The sequence below is a fragment of the Thrips palmi genome, unplaced genomic scaffold, assembly GCF_012932325.1.
Source record: "Thrips palmi isolate BJ-2018 unplaced genomic scaffold, TpBJ-2018v1 HiC_scaffold_7, whole genome shotgun sequence".
Classification (NCBI taxonomy): Eukaryota; Metazoa; Arthropoda; class Insecta; order Thysanoptera; family Thripidae; genus Thrips; species Thrips palmi.
The window spans coordinates 8,296,764-8,318,375 of NW_023144634.1; the positions used below are offsets into that span (position 1 = coordinate 8,296,764).

General features: G+C 55.6%; 1 protein-coding gene across 1 annotated transcript in view; it reads right to left on the minus strand.

The window, feature by feature from the left end:
- LOC117652769 (stAR-related lipid transfer protein 13) overlaps positions 1-21,612 on the minus strand; it is a gene marked incomplete at its 5' end in the record, with an annotated part of 206,223 nt that overhangs the window by 88,740 nt on the left and 95,871 nt on the right. Inside the window, one exon of the mRNA XM_034397862.1 lies at positions 6,579-6,650. Coding sequence (XP_034253753.1) covers positions 6,579-6,650 — 72 coding nt within the window. The remainder of the gene's footprint in view (positions 1-6,578; positions 6,651-21,612) is intronic.

A 21,612-nucleotide genomic window follows, 5' to 3' on the forward strand; every position in this document is an offset into this window, starting at 1 on the left:
TATTGTACTTTATTCTGACCAATCCACGGTGTCTGGTACGCCTGGCGAGGCGAGCCGAGTGGTTTCGAATCGGAAAAACGTTTGGATTCCGTTGGGCCCGTCCCGCCCCCCACCCCGCATCGCCCATTCATGAGCCAATATATTTTGGAGTGGCATCCTCGGTATGGAGTGGATCACCGCCCTCAGGTTATGCCGATCCGGTCCGATCCGGCCCAGCCCTAGGGCCCAGCCGCCGCCTTTGAGCCGAGGGCCCGGAGGGCGAAGGGCCCAGAGGGCTGCCGGGCCACCGGGCCTGCCGACCACCGGCCAACGGCTCTCGGGTGATAATTGCTACTCCGGACGGCCCTCCCAATCCCTTGCAGCCTGCTTCATTCCGACCCTTCGACCCTTGCGGCCGCTTGCGGCCCCAGCGAATAAGGACCGTGACCCGTTTCCTTTGTCTCGCCCCACGTCGCTCCGGCCCGGCCCCCGCGAGTCCCCGCTCGAAACAGTCTCTCTCGCACTCGAGGGGCGCCGCCGGGGCTCGAGAGAGACCGATCGGAATACAGCGGGTTCTGTCTCTCTCGCACCCCTGCGGAACACCCCGTGAGTGCGAGAGAGACAGAGCGACAAAAGCCCTGTTCAGCCAACAGGGAAACCAAAGGCGGAGAAACAAGGAATGCAGGACACACACTCGGTCACGAAGTCACGCAAGAGCGTGTCGGTCGGGCTGCGCGGCGCCTAGGCTGCGGGGCCCAATATGGGCTCGACCAGGGCAGGGCCTGGACGGCGTCCCGACGGCGTGACGGCCACCGCCGGGATCAAAGCCTCATTTGCGACAAGACAACGGCGAGCCGCGTGTTTTTATTCCCCGAAAGAGTCGTGTTGCCCGACAGGACGCGCTCCGTCTCTGTCGCTCTCGCGCGGCGCCCCGAGGAAGTGCGAGAGAGAAGGAGGCGTCCCCGGCAGTCGCACAGTGGGCCAGAAGACCGGTGGAGGCGGCCAAAACTCTAGACGCGTTTTGAGCTCCAGAGTCGCTAAATGGGACTCGAACCGAACGTGTGACCCCACCAACGGATTGCTCTCCGGACGAGGAATCCATTGGTGGGGTCACACGTCCGATTCGAGTCCCATTTAGCGACTCTGGAGCTCAAGATGCGTCTAGAGTTTTGCCCGCCTCCACCGGTCTTCTGGCCCACTGTGCGTCGCACAGCGGCGAATTGAAAACGAAAGCACGCGCGTGACACGTTACGCCGAACACGCCGCCGCAGGCCGATTCCGAAAGTCCTTTCCGTCGCTCTGTCTCTCTCGCACCTAAACGGGACGCCCCATGAGTGCGAGAGAGACAGCGCGACGCAAAACGACTCTCGGAATCAGCCTGCAGCAGAGCCGCGTGCCGCCCTCGCCGGGAAAACGAGTCAGGCTTCCGTCAGATAAAACAGCGTGCGATGCGCGCAGATTTTCGCAGCAGCAGGCTGAGCTGCCAGAAGCGTCCCGGCGAGACCCCCGCCCCCTTCGCCCGTTCGTGTGCGAAGGAACGGAATCGGATCAGGCACGAGTCGAGGCGGGGACAATTCACTTACACTCAGGAAACTGTGCCAACTGCCAGCGCAGACCGAGATTGAGATATTACGGCGCCTGCTGTAATCGTAGTCGGGCGTGTGAAACAATTCCCTCACGGCGCCGCGTCCGTGGCCCCGCACACAGTGGGCCAGAAGACCGGAGGAGGCGGCGAATTTCTAGACGCGGTTTTAGCTCCAGAGTCGCTAAATGGGACTCGAACCGAATGTGTGACCCTTACAATGGATTGCTCTGCGAACGAGGAATCCATTGGTGGGGTCACATGTTCCGTTCGAGTCCCATTTAGCGACTCTGGAGCTCCAAACGCGTCCGGGATTTTGACCGCCCCCACCGGTCTTCTGGCCCACTGTGCCGTTGGCCCGTCCGTGGCCCCGCGGCGCGAGCGCGGCGGTACACCAGTCAGAAAATAATTAATCGCGTGTCGGTGTGATGATCGTCGTTAATTACAGGGCGACCTGCGCGCCGCGACGGCCCTCTGTCCAATCCCCTGGCTTTAATTTTTTTCATCAGAAAAAAAATTACAAATACGTAGCTGCAACGTCAGAGCGGCGCTGAAAAAACAGCAACAAAACACAAAGAGGGACATAAAGAGGATAAATTTCCCTCTTCACGCGGGGGCAGCATCTGGCCGGCAAAAACGGAACGGTTCACATGGAACCAGAGACGAGCCTAGGGCTTAAACCAACTCTCCTCTGGAACATTGACACAATTATTCGCAAAATTATGGCAGGGAAACGAGAGAAAATAGTCTTGGGACGGCGGACGGACCGGAAAGGGGGAGGGGAGGGGAAGTCCACGGGCCAGGCAGGGCAAGCCATTGCTAGCCCGCGGTGTACGCGGTAGCCAGGAATCGCAGCAGGTTTCGGCGAATCAAATCTGACTGGATCGTTACGCAGAGAGGCAGGGCACGGCACGGCACGGCTCGGCGTGGGGCGTGGCACGGCACGGCGTGGCACGGCACTGCAAGGCTGGTGCGGCCGCCCCGAGGCGGGCACGGGCAGGCCAAGCCGAGCAGACGGCGAGTCGCGGCACGACAGGTCCGGGCCCAGAGCCGGCGGCCACCAGACGGCTTACGGACTAAGGAATCGATTCAGACAGGACAGCGCCGGCATGCCCGATGGACCACGCGGACGGATGTGCAGGGAATGCGGTGAAGGGGGCACCCGGAGGGCTCCCCAAGGGCCTTGACTCGAAGGGCTCCCGGAGGGCCACCAAGGGCTCCCGGAGGGCTCCCGGAGGGCTCCCGGAGGGCTCCCGGAGGGCTTCCGAAGACCTCCCGAAGGGCCTTGGGGGCCGGAAGGACTTCGTGGGTCTCCCGAAGGGCACCCAAGAACGCCACGTGTCACGTGACACCGTATGAATGTGAACAAGCTGATTTTTGGCCAATTCACACAAACGAATGTGACACAATGCTCATTTCGTTCCTGGAATGAGAGTGCAGAGAGACACATAGAGAGAGAGAGAGAGAGAGAGAGAGAGAGAGAGAGAGAGAGAGGAGAGAGGGAGAGAGAGAGAGAGAGAGCGCCCAGTCTGCTTGACATTCTCCTGGAATCGGGAGCAAGGTGAGTGGGCGTGCTCCGCGGTGCTGCGCGTTGCCGCGCGGGTATCCGGAGGTAATGACAGAGGAAAGCGCACCGATACACGGACTTTTTTTTCGCAACGCCGCGGCGAAGGCTGGGCCGGGCCGCTCGGTCCGAGGCGCGGTCCCCCGGTTTGAACAAAAGGCCGCGGGCTGAATGGCTAATGGGGCCGGACAGCGATTCCCTCCTTTCCGGGATCGCAGCGCGTGGCGCTGAACACGCGCCGCGCGGAGGTGCGCAGAGCGAGGGCACGCTTTCGCGTGGAAACCGCGAGGCCCTGGCGAGGCCCAAGCCCCATGAGTGTGAGGGAGACAGGGCGACGAGAACGACTTTCCGAATCGGTTTACAGGCCAGGACCATGTGTAGGCGGAGGTCGGCACGGTTTTGCCTTGGCTTTGCTGGGCCCGCGGGCACGCCGACTAACTAGCGAGTGGAACAGATAGTATTTGTGGCAAAGCAGCAGACCGAATCCGAAAAAATAGTCTGTCTCTCTCGCACTCACGAGGTGACCGCATGGGTGTGAGAGAGAGAGAGAGAGAGAGAGAGAGAGAGAGAGAGAGAGAGAGAGAGAGAGAGAGAGAGAGAGAGAGAGCGACGACCGCCCCGACAGTAAAACGCGACGCCCTGAGGCCCCGCGGCTGCAGTGGGGCACACCGGGCACGCGTCAAGGCGCGGGCAGCACAGCTCAGCGACTCCAAGTCGCTCTGTCTCTCTCGCACCCCTACGGTGCGTCCCATGAGTGCGACAGAGACAGAGCGACAAAACGATCCAAAGGAATCGCTCGGCAGCGTCACGCCGGCCTAGAAATGGAAATGAACCGGAGAAACTTGGACGCCGCGCCTCAGCGACAATAACTTGAACGGCCGGCCTTTGCAGTCGGGTATTCCGCGGACCTGGAGCTACACCAACAAGCCCTTCACGCGCCCACGGATATGACGATTGCTATTTTCACTCTATTAGTCAAAAACTCGTTAAGTTCGCGCGTCTAGCGCAGCACATTACATTCATTTCTAAAGTCGGTTCGTCATTGTTTTGCTCCCCGACGCACGGCACGACTCCCTGACGTAACCGCGTTACCTACATGAGCACTGTTGGAAAAGGTCTGAAAATTCAGAACTTTTGTTTTTCTAATTCCTTCTCTGAAATGGGAATTCACACTAAGGTGTTAGATTTCATATGGCTTAGCAAGTTCAGACTTTTATAGAAAATTTCATGACCGTGCAGTTACGGAGTTCCAGCTCTGAAATTGGCTGGGTTCATTTCGACACGCTGTAGGATCCAGGAGCCAGATACCACGCTATTGAGTCCACAAGGAAGAGGCCCTTCTCAAGGGTTCGCCTTGTAAGGGCTCTCCTGGCCGGACCGCACGGCAGTCGGTATCAGTCACTCCACAATGGACGCCGCGGCCGCTCCGCGAGCCGCCGACGTAAGTCGCCAATCAGGCGGAGAACGCTCCCCGTGTAAGCCCCGACTCCATCTGCGAGCATTATGCAGGTACAACAAACGTACTTTGCAAACTCAAGAGTATGCTGCAGCTATTGTGAAACGAAAGCGTAGTGTTAACCTCTATTTTCAGGTGTACTCAATCCGTACGCCTGAAATAAAGCGCATTAGGCCCATCTGCCCACATGACCCACATTTTTCCTATCTGAATGCATGGGGAAGTTTCTAGTCAATCGGTATTCAGCCTATGGATCCAGCCAGACCCAATTTCGACTCGCGAAAAATATTTTCGCGGCTTGTAGCATAGGTTTCAGGGATTGTGTTGCCTGAAGGCGAAGAGTATTATCCCAGCCACGAGCAAGACAAGGAACATTTTACCAGGCCAAGAGAGTTTCCTCAGACCAAGAGCATTTCCTTTGGCCAAGAGAATTTTCTTCTGGGGGTCACGAGTCAGAAAGGTTGAAAACCGCTTTTCTAGTCAATGTTGGCAGGATTCAACCCGACGCGTGCCATGCCCACTCTATAGAGTTTGTAAAGTAGGGTTGTTCTAAAGTCACGCTTTGACCTTACCCTTTCACAGTCGCCATCCTCGATTTCTATTTCAACTGACCTAGCCTCACCCACAAAGCGGCCCAGCAGGTTGAGCGGTGCGGCGGTCACAGAGGCCTGTTGGCATAACCACCAAATGGATTCATGGACGCCGACGCAGAAAAGCAAAACGGCAAACCGTCACATCACACGAGATTAAATCCGATGAAGAGGATGCATTTCATTGATATTAAAAGCCAGCCCATCATTTAGCTGCTTATTGCGCGGCCAGCACCACTGATTGAATTAAATTCTACCTTTTTTTTGCCACATTTCAATTCGGATCGAAACTGTTCCACTCCGATGACGGCCGACCGAGCCCTTCCAAAGCGCGGCGCGGCCTTTGAGGTCGGCTAATAAATCCAGCGCATTGTACGCTGAGAGTCGTGTTCGTCGCTGTCTCACTCGCACCTATACGGAAGCCCCCGCGAGTGTAAGAGAGACATAGCGACGGAAATGTCTCTCGGAATCAGTCTGCTGGTTGAGGAAATTTGTCGGTGTGCGTTTAGCGTCGTGTCGCATTATGCCTCGGCGGGGTCTTCTTGTGCGTGCGCAACATGCCGGACGTCCAGTCGTCCCACCTAATGCGCCATTGTCTCTCAACGACAACGGCAAATCGAAAATGTTGAAGCTTTGTGACCACACGACAACATTTCCCATAACACCAAAAATTGGGCGAAGCACAAAACGAACGCTGTTTTGTCTCAGGTTTTTTCTAGGGCCTTCTTTGTGAAAATTAAAAGGATTGGCATTTGCCGAGAATTTCAAGGAGTTATTATGTGCAGTTTGTGCTGGATTCGTTGTATATTCCAGATTCAATTTTAGGGCTTTGAATGAGCACTATGGACAGGTTCGCGTTCAAACCCCCCTCCCTTTATCAGTCTTCCCGAATCTCGTCACTTTCAGGCGCCCACATCACACGGCAACATCGCCCTCCCCCTTGAAGACACACTTCGTCCCTTCCTTTATCAACGCCATCGCAGCAAACAGCACCCTGGAGACGTGTCGCCAAATATGAAGCTGACGGCGTGCGTTGCAGGGCGCGAGTTCAAATCCCATTAGAAGTACAGCACGACGGGAAAAATGGTGGAAAATCCAAGGGGGGGAGGGATGAGTCTGAGGCAATTAGTCCATTGTTTCACCTTCATCAAAATATAAATCGAATCAGCAGAGTTTTCCCCGAGTTAGATTTTGTGTGAACGTTTATCTGGACAACACTTTAGAAGCTGAAGCGATTTTTGAGCAAGGTGCCGAGGACGTTTGGTTCGCTGGTATCGCACAGACCTCCACGGTCAGAAACTGATCCTTCCCAGGTCAAAACTTGAAACACCCTTTCTGAGAATTTGGAGCTTGACTTTTTGCCCCCCGAAATACAAAAACATGACAAAGTCGGATTCCCGGACTCACCTTCGTACATCTGCGCATACTGAGGAAATCCCGCCGCTCGCAGCCATTTGCACGCCTCGGCCGCCTCGATCTCTGCAACAAAAACGACTCGTTACGGGGTGGGTGCCGACAGCCTCGCAAAAACGCTATTCGCAGGGCGCCGCGATGAATGCAGCGTATTCACAGGCCGAGCCCGCGAACCGGCACCGTCATTGAGGATAAGCCGGCAGACTGATTCCGAAAGTCGTTTTCGTCGCTCTGTCTCCCTCGCACCTGGACGGGACGATCCATGATGAGTGCGAGAGAGGCAGAGCGACGAAAGGTTCGGAGTCCGCGCGCAGCGACGACGCCTGTCCGGCCTTCCGCAGTCAAAGGGCCTGCACGTTATTCGCACTGCGAACCGCGCGTTGCTATTGGCAGCTCGTTACAGGGCGCACTTCCCTGTGTAGTGGTGTTCTAATTATGCGGGGGGCGTGGCATGGCGTGGCATGGCGTGGCATGGCGTGGCCTGGCGCGGCGGCGCGGACAGCGGCCACGCGCTTCGAGGTAGAACCTCATTACCAGTGTAAAACGATCGGCCTGCACGCACCGCGCACTGCCGCGCCCGTTAGCGACTTCGCATTGTGCCGAAACGTGGTTCGCCGCTTCCAGATTCCCGCCAGAACGGAGCGCGCTGATTGGCCGCATGCGTCGGGATGTATGGCCACGCTGCCGCACTGGAGAGTATCACCCGACGCCGGTCCATGCAAACTTAACATTTACGCACTTTTGTTGCCCATTACTATTGAAAGATTCACACACATGTATGCTATGTCCAGTTTACAACACATGTAAGGGACAATAATTCAATACTGTGCACAGTTGAAGTAAAAATTTGAACAACTTGCACTTGGACAAATTCGTCCGTTATCGGTTCAGTCTTTGATGCGTCTATTAAAAATCTATATGAGAATTTTTCATAAAATTTGGTTGTTAATGAAACCTGTCACTTGATTATTTTCAAATCTCTGAGACAACCCAGCAAATAAATTTCACATGATTCCAACAGGATTAGCGAAACGAATTTTTTAATACAGCATTGAGTGTAGAAACGCATGCCAGTTCGAAAATTGCAGGGTTGATTTCCAAACTTAGAACAAAGCCGTTGTCAAATACTTTGCAAAACAGAGTTATTTTTGCTGCGGCGTGACCGGCCTTCCTCGCCGCTGCCATCGAATTCACATCAGTTTCTCCCCGAGGAGGCCGCGGCCGGACATTGCGGGCGCGCGCTGTCCGCGGCGCCGCGGTTCGATCCCCGGCCGCGTGATTCATACCGTGCCGCATAACGCGTCAGTGTGTCAGTCACAATGCGGCGTGTAACGCGTAACTCATTAAGACGAGTCGGAGAGCCGCGCCGCGCAACATTCGTGAATCAAACACGCCGCTTTGTTGGCGCCAACAATCGCCGGGGCGTCGCGGGCGTCGCGGGGCGTGAGCGAAAATGGGGCATTACCGGCTTTTCACGGTCGCCGGGGCGCCGCGCCGCCCAGCCCTCCCGGCGCCCCACGCCGCTACACGCTAAACGCGTTTGCGACGCGTTGCGGCAGGAAGAGCAGAGGGCGAAGTGGGCCGCCCTGCGACAGGTCTATGGCAGCGTACAGATTCCGCGAGTCGTTTTCGTCGCGCTGTCTCTCTCGCACTCATGGGGCGCCGCGTGTGCGTGCGAGAGAGACAGAGCGACGAAAACGACTCGCGGAATGAGTCCGCAGGTCTGCGCAGCGCTTGCGCAACGAGCGGCGCCGCGAAACGCACTGCAGACGGCTGGCTGCGGTTAGGTGCAGTTAGTGCGCGAACCGCGCTACTGGCATGCGCGCGGCATGCGCCGTGCGCGTGGTCGCGCTCGTCTGGCAGGGCTGGGTTCGAATCCCCGCACAGCGCGGCGTTTTCTACCAGCGTATGCCCTTTCCACACCTTCCTGGATCCACACGCACCGCGGAGCGCACTCTCTATACAGTGCCCCAGGGCAGCCGAGGCACGGCAGTCCTTGTTAGACCACGGCCACCCCTGCTTGGATTGCGCAGGACTCGCTGTGCACACAGCGCTGGCTCCACAGCCGCGTCCTAAGGCAGCCCTGCAAAACAAACACATTACCTGGACCCGGCCCGCCAGACGCAGCAGAGCGCCACTGCCTAGCGGGCCGGGCGCCGCCACCACGCCCCGTTCAGGCAGCATCCCTCGACAGGTTGCTTTATAGATCCGGCCCGCCAACCAGGGGCCAAAGCCGCCACTGCGGAATGATTCGCTGCGTCTCTCTCGCACTCACGGGGCGTCCTCTTCAGGTGCGAGAGAGACGGAGCGACTATTGTGGCGTTGCAGCGAGGCGACGAACTTGGCGCCACACGCAGAAGGGCGCCGCAAAAAACAGGAGCCGCTCTTCGCGGAGTGCTGACTGCAGATCCTTGTAGCGCAAAGTGCAGCCGTTTTCCACCTGCCAAGATGCTTCCCCGTTTTTCGTTCGCACCGTCTCAAGGACTGGCTGCATTACTCTCCTCTTCAGCGATTGCCCACCATCAAGCGGCCCTTGCAACAAACCGACAAACCGGAGCTGTGCAGGCGTCGATCTACGGGCGAGTGGAAGCCTCCTCGAAGGTAGGCAAAGAGGGGCACTTCACTTAGATTACGGTGAAAACAGTGCCTTGTTTGCCCTTTAGAGACATATGCGATTTCCAGGGAGCTCTTGGAAAAACCAGGAACCGTTTTTTTACCGTGATGTAAGCTGTCAACTATCGTGATATTCTTCTATCTCCGGATCCACGCCTGGAGCCGAGCGACGCGAAATCAACGACCCCGCCGCCGCCGTGTGCATGTGCATCTCCGAACGCACGAGCCCTCCGACGAAAATCAAAACCAAGTCGACCCTTTGTGGTCCTCTGGGCCCTTTGGAAGCCCTTCAGGACCACACTCACACCGCCCTGATCAGCTGATGAGGTCGATTCAGGCAAGGGTCGGGGGGTCATGTCGGCTCCGGCACCATAAACACACTTTCCCTCTTACCGAAGGAAGATTAATGAGGCCCGAGGCCGAGGACGGCCGAGGACGGCCGAGGACACGACGGTGACGTCGACGGCCAGTCGGCCGCTCGCTCGCCGGCATTTCCAATAAGCTTCAGATCGGACAACACAATACTGCGCCAAAGGCAGCCAAAGGCACGCGGAAAGCGAATGGAACCGCGACACTCGAAGCCGTCGCGCTCTGCGAGGCTGGCAGGCTGGCGCCACTTCGTTACCTAAACCCTTCCCGCGGGCCTTGCAGGCCGAGAGTCATCTTCGTCGCTTTGTCTCTCTTGGACTCGAGACCGCCCCGTACAGGTGCGAGAGAGACAGAGACGACGACTCCGGAATCGGTCTGCTGCAGAGGGCGGGCCGTCCCTTTTACAGCGTGATTGATACGATGGTGCCGCCCAGGCGACGCACGGGGGCGCCTCGTCCGTGTGGTCGCCGAATCCCGGCCGAACCGTCGGTAGATGTCTCGGCAGATGTCGCCCGAGATTCGACAAGACGTGCCGTGATTGCGGCCCTAGATTCATCAGCCACGGCGAAAAAAGTAAATAAACACGGGAATCGTGTGGCAGCAGGGTGGCAGCCGACTGGGACGCCCTGTGGCCAATCCCTGTGGCGGAGCGCCAGCCAAACTTTCTAGACAAGTTGAACCGCACAGTCATTGTTGCTGTTGGGACCGGGCGCGCGCAATTCGCTCCAACAACATCTCCGACGCTGGCAGCTGATGGCCTGGGCAACCGGTGGCTGGCAGGACTATAGTGGACTAACGCGATCACTTTGGTGGAATGGAATGGAGGGACCTGCTTGGGATTAGCATGGAGTCCCTGCGACAGGTTGTTTACACCTCATGAGCATCGGGGCCAGACTGGCAGACTGGCGACACGGGAACAATGGCGGCTCGGTTTCACGACGAGAAGAAGCGCAAGAAGCTGAAGGCGGGAAGGAAACTCGACTGCGAGAAATCCCAACGTGTTCCACAAACAAAATTCCGCGTTTTGAGGTTGAGGTGAGTTCGTTTACCCCAGTGGACACCCACATCACGTCCGATCTGCCACAGCCCCGCCAGGGCCCCGCCCCCGCTAACCGCCCAGCGACCGATAATGGCTTCAGTGCCAAAACTGGCGGAGCTGGCGGAGCACAGCCAGCACAGCCCCCAACGAGGCTCTTATATACACCTGTCTCCCCGCCCACCGCGTTTTTACGTTTATACCGACGTTACCGAATCGCCACCAAACACGGCCCGACAGAGTCCCAGAACAATGGTCAGTCATACCGGACGGCGCCACCCCGCCGGATAGGCCGGGCTGCGTCCGCGCGGCGCCCAGTCGCACAAAGCAGTGGACCCACTTTCGGAGGCGACCCTCTCCCCGGCGGACCTGCATCCCTCGATTTGTATCGCATGTCTTTCCCTCTACCCGTTGACAACGCATCAAAGGACGCCGGCAAGAATGTCAACGAAGTTTTTGGCATTCCAAGAGGCACCACAATGGTCTATGCAGATGCTTCGGTTTTGTGGCGGTCGCGAAATGCTAAAGAAGATGGTCCAGCGGGTGGAAGTCAAAGAAGAGACGAGTGGAATATTTTGTGTACACTGCGGAGAATGAGTGACATGACATTTAACCGCGACGCCGCGAGTAAAAGAAAGTCATTCGAACTCTGGTTCTATTTTCCGTGCGATTTTCAATACATACTAAGAGAGTCGTGTCAAGCGCGGCTTCTTCGCTGGAGGGATTTCTTTTACACGCCCAATTTTCTGCTGAAAACTGCAACCAGGCCGAAGTCAAATCTTTTTAGATTTCTGTGCGGCCCTTAATATTTTCATAGCTCAGAAATCTGTTAGAAACCAAACTGTGCCCACGTATCTGTAAACATGTGACCTATTGGTCTCAAATATGCCTCGGAGCGATACGTTATTTGCAGGTGATACACCACGTATTGACACGGCCAGCGCCTTGATCTCATTGGCATGAAAAGGAGCACGGGCGGCCGGTGCAGCAAAGCGCCACGCCCCATTGCACCGCCTTTGTCGCGGAGCGCCTTTGTCGCTGTGTGCAGAAGGGTGCCCTGCGGGCGGCGGCGCCAGGCAGGAGCGAAAAAAACGGGTGGCTTGCACTGCCCTTTGACATCGCTCAGCCAATTATGCAGGTGAACGGGAGGCAGTCGAGGAGAAAGTGCACAAACAATGGGACGAATCGGACCGGAAGCGAGTCAAAGCAGCCAGTTCAAACGGTTCCCCGGAGCAGGCGCGTGACCTTGGCGGGGCAGCGGGCAAAAACAAAGGGTAATTACATAAACAAGTGCACCTAGGGCTGCCGTGAAAGGGAACTCTGAAGGAGCGAGAGCACAAGAGAGCGAGAGAGAGAGACAGAGAGCCCTGCCAAATTGTATCGCTCCGCGGAAAGACGAGGGCAGTTTGGCAATCAAAAAGGAGAAAGACGGCGGCCGAGCAGTTCCACCTGGTGGAGAAATTAAGCTCGCAGAAAGGCGAGTGTCTCTCCTCTCTTCACCTAAGGGACCCGTTTATACAGAGCGAGCAGCAAAGGGAATGCCACGGGCAAGCGCTGATTGGCTGGACCACCGCATCCGTGAAGAGTGCCCAAACGTCAACAAGTGGGGAAGTATGTCAAGGATTCCCATTGACCCGACTAGGTCCGAATATATTACGCGCCGTTTATCCTGCAAATGGCACAGTCGTCTCGGACACCTTTTTTCTGTTGCATGGAGTGACCTTGGCCAAGAAAAAAGAAAAAGGTTTGCCAAAAAAACAATGAAGGGGTCGCAGAAAGGCGCAGGCTCACCGCTTTATTGCCAGTAAACAAGGTGATTGTTGTATACGGCATATTTTGGCGACGCTAAATCATTAAATTTTGTTTTTCTTTCGAAGGTGTGGGTGGCATGGGTGACCCACAGTTCTGAGGACACTCCAAAATTATTCCAAATTTGCTTTTCCTGTATTTGGTCATTTGGTGGGAAAAAATGAGTGTCGTGCGAAGTCCTCTCTCTCACGGCTTTTATCACGCGCAAACGCATCGCAGTCTATCTATAAAGAGAACCCTCCGCCCGGACAATATTTGCACTGCACCATATTGACGGAGGACGACGGGGCACACCTGACCTGTCACGGACAGGGCGCGCGACAGGCAGGGGCGGGCAGGGGGAGGGGGTAACTCGGGGGATGAGACAAGTGCTTGCTTACCCTGAATCCCTTTCACGGCGTGCCGTACCCTATGAGACTTTAATTTACATCCACGTGCTCAAAAGGGAGAGGAGGCCAGACACACAGGAGAGGAAGAAGAAAGAGGACCCGCCAGGCAGTGAACCTGGAATGAAATACTAAACCTCAACCCGGATTTATACCTTAAAAGACACGCTTACTTTAAAGTTGACCAAATATTTTCGAAAATTTTCTTCTTCCGAATTATAATTGTCATACGGAGGAGAGGCGAGAGAATGCGCCAATTAGAGCAGGACGACCTGGCCATTCCTTCGTCGCGCGCTTCGCACGCGACAAGATGGCCGTCGTCTTGCCCAGCCGGCGACCCCTTTGAGCGACCTTCCATTATACAAGTTAATTGCCACTAGCGCGCTCCCCCACTTTCACAAAGATTTGCTCGCAGGGACCTTGAAGGGCCGCCATCGGGGCACACGCCCTTGAAACGCCCTGCCGCGCGCCCCGATATCAATTCCTTGAAATTGAAGGCTCGCACCAATACATGTTTTACCTTCTACCGCGCAGCTTCTGGCACCGCAGTGAAAAGTAAGTGCGTTTCTTTCTAAACTTCAAGCATTTCTGCTTTTCTAGGCATTACAACGGGATGATCCTAACCAGTCCGGGTGGCAAGCGACACTCTCCTCGCTCCGGTCTTATCCATCCAATCGATTTCCCACAGTGTAACGTAATTGGATCGTGTCGGAGCGACGCGGGTGTTCCGACGGGTAATGCCGCCACGCCACTCGTTACCCGCCGACACTCTGGCCCGACCTGTTTATGAATTGAAATCAAAAGGACAGCCTTCACCACCTCCGACCTCCAAATGAAGCGGGGGAAGGGAGCACCGAATCCCTTTTCAAAGTAACCCGTTGATTGCGGGGGGATGCGGCCGGCGGGGGCGTTCGTGTGTGTGTGTGATACTAACCTGTTGCCTGAGTCACACCGTCTCACCTCCTCTTCGACTGACGGGGCGCGTAACGCGTGAGACGACGGTGACATTTCCGCGCCGCGAGACACGCCGGCTGTCCTCGGCTGAGCAGATACGCAATGCAAATGACGTGACCCGAAAACGATTACGGCCCACTCGGGCACGGCGGGCGGCGACATGGTAAGAACGAAAGCCGAAATGACAGGCTTTTCGCCGGCATCGGCCCTGACGCGGTGCCATCCTCGTGGCGACGCGGCGGCGTCGCGGCCCCAAGCAGTGAAAGTGAATCATTTCCACCAATCTCATCGCCGAGCAGCGCGCTGCGTTCATCAAGCGCGCACACTGCATTTCGGGCTTTTGATCCAGGTGAGAGGAAAAATCAGAAATGAAAAACAAAGAAGACTGGAAAGCCCTGTTCGCGCCACGCCACGGCCTGTCGGATCATCATATGTTTGTCATGACCGTATGCACAAGTCGCACCGCGTGTGGCCTCACGTTCGACGCAAGACATAATGTTTTCGTTTTCTGTTAAAACTCACAGAAAAATGTCTTGACACCTTTGGTTTGGATTTCGAACTCTCGACACCCTTTTCTGTACGCCCCTCTGAAAATAAACGCCAGTGCAGTACAGCCCCCTGAAAGGCACGGTGGGCCCTTACACCACAACTCCATACGGCGACCTGCACTCTCCCTCACATCATTCTGAATATGTGATAGCAGAAACTGGGTCACATGTGACAAGGATGCATCCTTCCCGGTGGTTGATGTAGGTGGCTTGTCGTGTTGGTGGGCCCATCTGTGCGAGGGGCTGGTGAGAGGGGAAGGCCGAGGCACGAGCCCACGCACGGGGCGGCAAAAAGCAGGCCGGCATATGGCGCACGTGCGGTTAAGGCTAATTAATCCACTTTTGCCGAATCGGCCCGAAATTAGCCCTGAGAGCCACATGAAAGACGGGTAGTTGGCCCTCTCGTTCGCACAGCCACGGGGTAGAACGGGGCCTTCGACAATTCGTTCCAAAAAAAGGAAAAATAAACAGTTTGGCGCGAGGGCTGAGCACGCCCCCGGTAATCGATGACGAGCAGGAAAAATGGGCGCCAGGTGGGCCTGCGTGCGCACACAGTGCAGCCTCTTCAGTTTGGACAGGGCGCCGCCCAGCCGCGCGTGGCGCGTGCTACAAGGGGGCGTAGGGCGTGGGCGAGCCGTCCGGGGCCCCGTGGGGGCGCGGCCGAGCCACCTGCTGCGCCCCGATAGAGTCCGACCGGAAGCCTTTGGCTGGATCGAGCGGCCGGAAGCACAATAGCCCGACAATGCCGCTAATTGTGAGAAACATATCGATGTAAGTCGAGCCGAGCCGCTGCTGCGCAACAACAGGCGAGCCATTAGCAAGGGCACTTAGACCCGGAGCCGCGAACCGCAGCGCTGACGACCGGAGCAGCTTCCCACATCGCGGCAGCAGACTGTTCTGGAGTAACACTCTGAGAGGAAAGTTTGCGCATATCCGGCGCCGCGACACACGCGCGCTCCGATGCCATCTATCGGCAAACACGTCCCGGCCCACAGCCGCGCGGTTTGACCCACTTTTCAGGGAAGCCGCGATCGTTGCCGAGCCCGTTTCGCGACAGTACACCCTTTGTTTCGGCTGTAAAAATGCACACAGGAATGGAAGTGAGGGGGGAGGGGGGCTGCGTCGTGAGGAGCACATAACGTTATACGGCACGGCGCGGTGGCACGGCAGCGCCAGGCAACGCGAGGCAACGCGAGGCAACGCCACGGCATTACCGACTCGGGGAGAAACGACACTTCCGCGCATTCAGAGTTGCCGTTCCGCGCGGCCTGCAGGCCGGCATGCCGCGGCAGTGCAGTGCACGGTGGTGCCGTATGGGCCCCGCGGTCCCAAGTGGATGCGGGCGGTCCGGGCCGCGCGCGTGGAGTCCCCCAGCAGACTGAGAGTCACCTTCGTCACTCTATCTCTCTAGCACTCGTGGGCCATCCGGTAGAGGTACGAGAAAGACAGAGCGACGAAAATGACTCTCGGTGGAGTGGCCATGCTGGCGGAGTCTGCGCTGCACTTGACGTATCGATTCGTCGGTCCCGCCGTATTGAAACGTTACGACAGGGAAATAATGGCCCATTAGTACTCGGGCCTCGCCGGTCGGCCGGATGCATTTCAAAGACAGCGTATAAGTAAGTGGGGACTCGGTGTACGTAGCACCGCTTGTAATCGCTGGGCGAACAGAGTCCAGCAGATACGCAGAGGGTCCGGTTACATCGACTGCAACACTTGGGCGCTGAATGGTCCGAGACATGCACTGCCTCCGGGTTCGATATCCAACTGCGGGGAGAGATCTATGCGGACACTCGGTCTCGAACTTTGTGGTTTTCTTTCATCCCGTAGAACACCAATAGGAGCAAGTCGGCGAAGAAAAATAGGGTAAGAAAAGTACACCACTTTGCCCCCCGTTTGCAGACTTCAACATCCATTCAACAACAGGGACTTTAGTCTCAGATCTTTCAATAAAAATAATTGGTCGGGATTTATCTAGATTCAAAATGTCAGCTCACGGCGGCTCAGGGTTGTAATTGTCTTGCGCTGCAATTTTCTTCCCCAGCTTACCCTCAAGTGCTGACGTGCACCACCGTCAAATTCGTCCAAAAAATTTAAACTATCAAACAGAGTGAAGAAAAGGGTTAAAACAAAAAGTGTGTCCCGTGACGCCAGTCGGGTTCCGTGACGTAACGGCGCGACACCTCTTACCGAACGCGGTGACAGCGTGCCGGAGTGGAACAACGAACGCTTGTTCCACACCAAAGAGTTTGACGTGCCGGGACCGCGCTGTGTGGTGCAGCGCGCCCCTGCCCCGCCACCCACGTCAGCGATTCGCGCCAAAACGTGAGCTGTGCTTTGGACACATTCCATGCATTCCATCTTTCAATTGGTATTCTAAAGAGCATATTCTGAAAACCATGGAATTTATAGAGCAGTATTGAAAAGCGATGCCGGTGAAAGCAAACACAAAAAAATTTGTGACTCGAGGCCGAAGAACTAGTGCATTCTTCCTTTGATCCATGCATGGAAGAGCAACACCCTTCTGATTCCCGAAGAGTTCACACCACTCCTGCCTCAACACACTGTGCCTCATGTCGCTCGCGAAAACGGACGACGCTACCTGGAATCGAACCCAGGCCCAACGAAACACGGCCCGTCAGCGGTCCGGGCGCTTCCCTTATCTAGCTGCTCTTTGAGGGTCCCGTGGGATGATGGGGAGAAAGTAGCCCACCTTGCGACGCCCAGCGCCTCAGCCAGTGCCGTGGCATGGCAGTGCCGTGGCCGGTGCTGCCACACACTGCTATCGCGGCCCATAACTCAAAGCACTGTCGTGTGCGGGCGTGGCCCTGGCGCGGCCGCGGCTCGTCACGTTGCAAATAATTGTTATCACGAGCACGGCGCACGACTCCGGTTTAATTGCGATTGCACTGCAGAAAGCCGGCTAATCTGGCCGCGAGGTAGCGACGCGAGCGACGTGGGCACGCAGCGCATGCAAATACAAGTAATTGGGGATATTAATGGAGGTTTGTCCGCGCGGCCTCTCCTCGCCGACCCGGCATCATTGCGACAGTGCCCGGCCAGAGATTTCCCACAGCCCGTACCGGTCGGCTCATGAAGCCATACCGCCAGCAGTCGCTAAGCGGACGGCAGACTGCCTCCCAGAGTCGTTTACGTGGCTCTTGACTCTCTCGCACCTGTACGGGACGCCCCATGAAGGCGAGAGAGACCGAGCGACGAAAACGACTCTCGGAAGCAGTGTGCCGGCGAAGTCGGGCCGGCCGAATACGACGTGAGCAGACTGCACCACAATCGCGGCGTGACCCGGTGCAGGCACTGGTGCAGGCACTGGTGCAGGCACTGGTGCAGGCAGGCGGCCAGCTCACACGCCGACTGTCAGATTTCACCGCCCGGCCCGCCTTCCGCCCCGCGGGCCGCGCGACGCTCGCCGAGTGTCGTCTCACTTTCGTTTTTATTGTCTTTCGCTGGCATGGATCTGGGCCCCGCAGCCAATGAAGGCAAGCGGCGTGTCGTGGAAACGTGCCCTGATTGCTCAGTTGCGCACGTTCCAGCAATACGACGGATATTTCAAGAGAAGATGAAAAACAATCAGCTAAAACAAAACCCCAGTCTGGAGGTTTTGCCGTTGCCCTTTACGTAGAGTCCCTGCCCTAATAAGACTGCAAGCCACACAAAAAGAACGCTGGAAAAAGTCAGTGAAGCGCGATGATTATGTCACTTTAGGGCAGGACAAGAAAGGACTGCGGACTTGCTCGGCGCGACCTCGCGTCTCATTGGCTGCGAAGGTGCTCGGCCACAACCCTAGGGCATTACGGCGCCTGACGCAAGCCGTGGGCCATTCGCGGATGGATGCGGCCAATGCAGCGCGTAGCAGTGTAGTGGCGGCCGTGACATAACAGTGTCGTCCCAACCCGTAAATCACGGCCATCAAACGAGACGAAGAAAGACAACGGGCTGGGCGGGGGAAGAAAGGGGGAAAGGGCCCCAACCGGGACGGCGCCTATCGTGGAAGACGGTCCGGCCGGTCAGGGCAAGGCTAGGCAAGGCCTCGCCGCGGCGCGCCGGCCTCGGTCGGTGAGTGTGGACAAAACGGTGCAGCACTGACCCGGCCGATACCGCCTTCACATTTATCAAGCTGTACACTCTCAAGACAAACACGAGCTTCGTGAATGAGACAGGCCCGTCACCAACGCGCAGCATCCAACTAACGTTACGTACACTTGTGTCCGAGGCGCTACAGTCTTTGTGCCAATGAACTTTTCATACGATTTTCAAACGAAAAACTGCACATTTCCCAAGGGGAAATCACTGTGAATTTCGATGTAGAAATCCAAAACTTGCAGTCAAATTTCGATGAATGTTAGTCAAATTTCAACGAATTTTAGTCAAATTTCGATTAATTTTAATTGATTTTAGTGAATTTCACATGTTTGATGAATTTTGGTGTACAAATTTGGCTGGAATTATTTCCCCTTGACATTTCCCCTGAATTTTGTGCAAAATTGTCGGAAAAGTTCATTTACACATAAAACTGGGTTATCACGTACAAAATTTGGACAAATTCAGCAAAAACGTTGTGTCTTGTCCAGTTCTGCCACTCAGCTACTGCCGGAGCCACTGACCGGACGTGGCAAGGCACTCCGACCACGGCGGACGCCCCGTGCGCGGCTGATTCTTTTTTTTTCCTGAAATCTACGCGATATGATAACTTCCGATTGTTCCCATTGTTCCGAGCGCGCCGCGCCACCCAGCCTTGGCGCACGCTGCGCCCACGGCCATTCAACCCGTCCGGCTGCACTTTTCCATTTCACGCACTAGAAAAACATTTCCGAAAGCAGGATCAAAACGATTGATTAGATATTCACCTGTATAAAAGTTCATATGAATCTCTGAAGAGATTTACATTGAATTCTACAGAGATTCATATTAAATTCTACAGGGATTCATATTAACACTGGTAAAACTAAAGCGTAACTCTATGCTTGAGTCAAGCATAAAGTTACGCTTGAAATCAAGCATACTCTGGAAATTCCCCCATGCATTTAGATAGGGGAAATCTTGGCGGATGAGCCTGTTACGCTTGATTTCAAGCGTAAACTGATTACGCTTGAAAACGGTGGGTAATACTACGCTTTAGTTTTACCAGTGAAGTTTAACAGAAATTCAGATTAAACTCTGCAATGAATAAAAACAAAGTCAATTATTCGTTGAATCAAAACACTGTTTTCAAAAATAAGGTAACTGCCTCTTTCGTACACAGAATTTTCCATGTAATGGCTTTTTTTAGTCTGTAAATTGATAACCATCCGTTTGCCTTCCCTGTTTTTTTTTTTTTTTTTGTATCGGCCTTTGGCACTAACAACCGCGAGCACGTGCTAAGCTGCACGCGCGGCCAGGCCTGGCCAGGGAGCGCCGCTTAGCAAAACAGGGCCGGGCCGAATGCACGCCGAAATGTGGAACAGGCCACGTCACACACGCAGCCAGGCTGGCTTTACAAAGGGCTGGGCGCAGCGCGGTGCAGCGCGGCGCCTCGCGTGACTGCGTTGTGCAAGTAAGCCTGCGTCTTCGCAACGCCACTACTCATGCACACAAACATTTCCGTTGTGCAGCTCATTGGGCGAGGCGGCGGGGCCCCCGCGGCCCCCGTCCATCTCGACTGGCCGTCCATCCCCAAGCCTCGGAAAATTGAGTCATCACGCGAGCGGGGCGTGGCGAGGTTGGACCGCCGGCGCGGCGCGTGGAGCCCTTTCCGGGTCAGCCTCCGGCCGAGTGGGTGCTAGGTTCCACACGCACACACTGACGCGCGCCTTGGGCCCACACCCGTTTATTACGTCCTATTACCGGCTTGGCCTGAATGCGGTCGGAATCAAACCCTGCTGTTGTTGATGTTGTCTCGGAGAAGCGCTCCTGGACGGACGGATTCATGGCACTCGAGGAATGTACTTTCACTTGCGTTTCAGAAATAGATCCCCCCCTTTTTTCATCTCCCGCGGGAGGGCCTGGGACTCTTACTTTCAATAATTGAATGTATTAGGGCGCCATGGTCGGGCCTAGGACGCTCAGCAGCTCTCCAAGTCGCCCACGGCACTATGCAATGACCTCACGCAAACATATGACGACGACGACACTATCCAAATACGGTTTCAAGAATGGCTTTAATTGAAAAAAGCCCCCAATTTGCCTTTGCTGTCAGAAAAGGAACGGAAGCGAATGTTGGCTGTCGAATGTAGAGCGTTCAAACACGCGTTTCAAAACGCTTCCTCGCCCATTGATTTACAGCTTGATGACGTAATGCCGCGACACCCGGCATGGCCCATCCGGCGTGTTTGGGTCCGGCCCTCGGCCTGCCGGAGCAAGTCGTTGATTTGATTAGCATGAAAAGTTGGTCCAGGGATCGGATGACGGTTATGGACTGTCCGAATGGACCTGCCGGGCCGGACCACCCTGTTAAGGCCCGCGTTAACTAGGCCTAATTGCAAATCGTTTAGAGAAAGCGGAAAATTTGTTGATTTTAGGCACGCGTCCTGGGCACAAAAAGTAGACAAACATCGAATGCTTGGCCCCCCTTCAGGCCGCCTTTCATAACTGCAGAGTCTCTAAATAAAACAGGGACCACGTGTGTCGAAACATTCATGTCTCCCCGTTCAATTCTTCATGTCTGATGCTTTCTTTCTTTTTTCTTGGCGCTGTCTGTCTGGCGCACCCGACAGTCCCCAGAGCAGAGCGAAATTTAGTAGCGACTTGGTTTATAGACGCGACGAGGAACACGTCGGGGAGGAAGGAGATCGGTGTCGCGGTGGGCCGGAAGTATATCGGCTGCGCGTCCGGATTCAATCGTGTATGTGTGTGTAAGTGTCTGTGAGTGTGTGTGAGTGTCTGTGAGTCTACGTACGGGTTTCGTCCCGGCGGCAGCACGACCCATGTACACACATTTTATACTATAAAACGATCTTTCTTTACAACACTCTTAAAAGAGTTATCAAATCGACTAAAATGTACGTTAGTCAACTAATATCAGCAAAAGAAGTCATTTTGATTCTTTCAATAATGAATAACAGTTCGGAGCGTTAGGATTTTCGAACAGAGTGTCCCTATTGGTATAATGAGTTGTGCCTTGCCCTTGTCCCACTGACAACAGCATTATAAGATGCTGAAAACAGTAGGAGAGCAAGTGGCTATGGTGAGGGCATAGGACCCATGATCGCTCACTAAGATATATATTTCCGCGAGAACCTGGCCAAAAAAGCGTCTTTAGGGTCACAAAATAAATTGAAGCATTTCTCCGAGCGGGAGCAATCGGCACAAGTATAAAG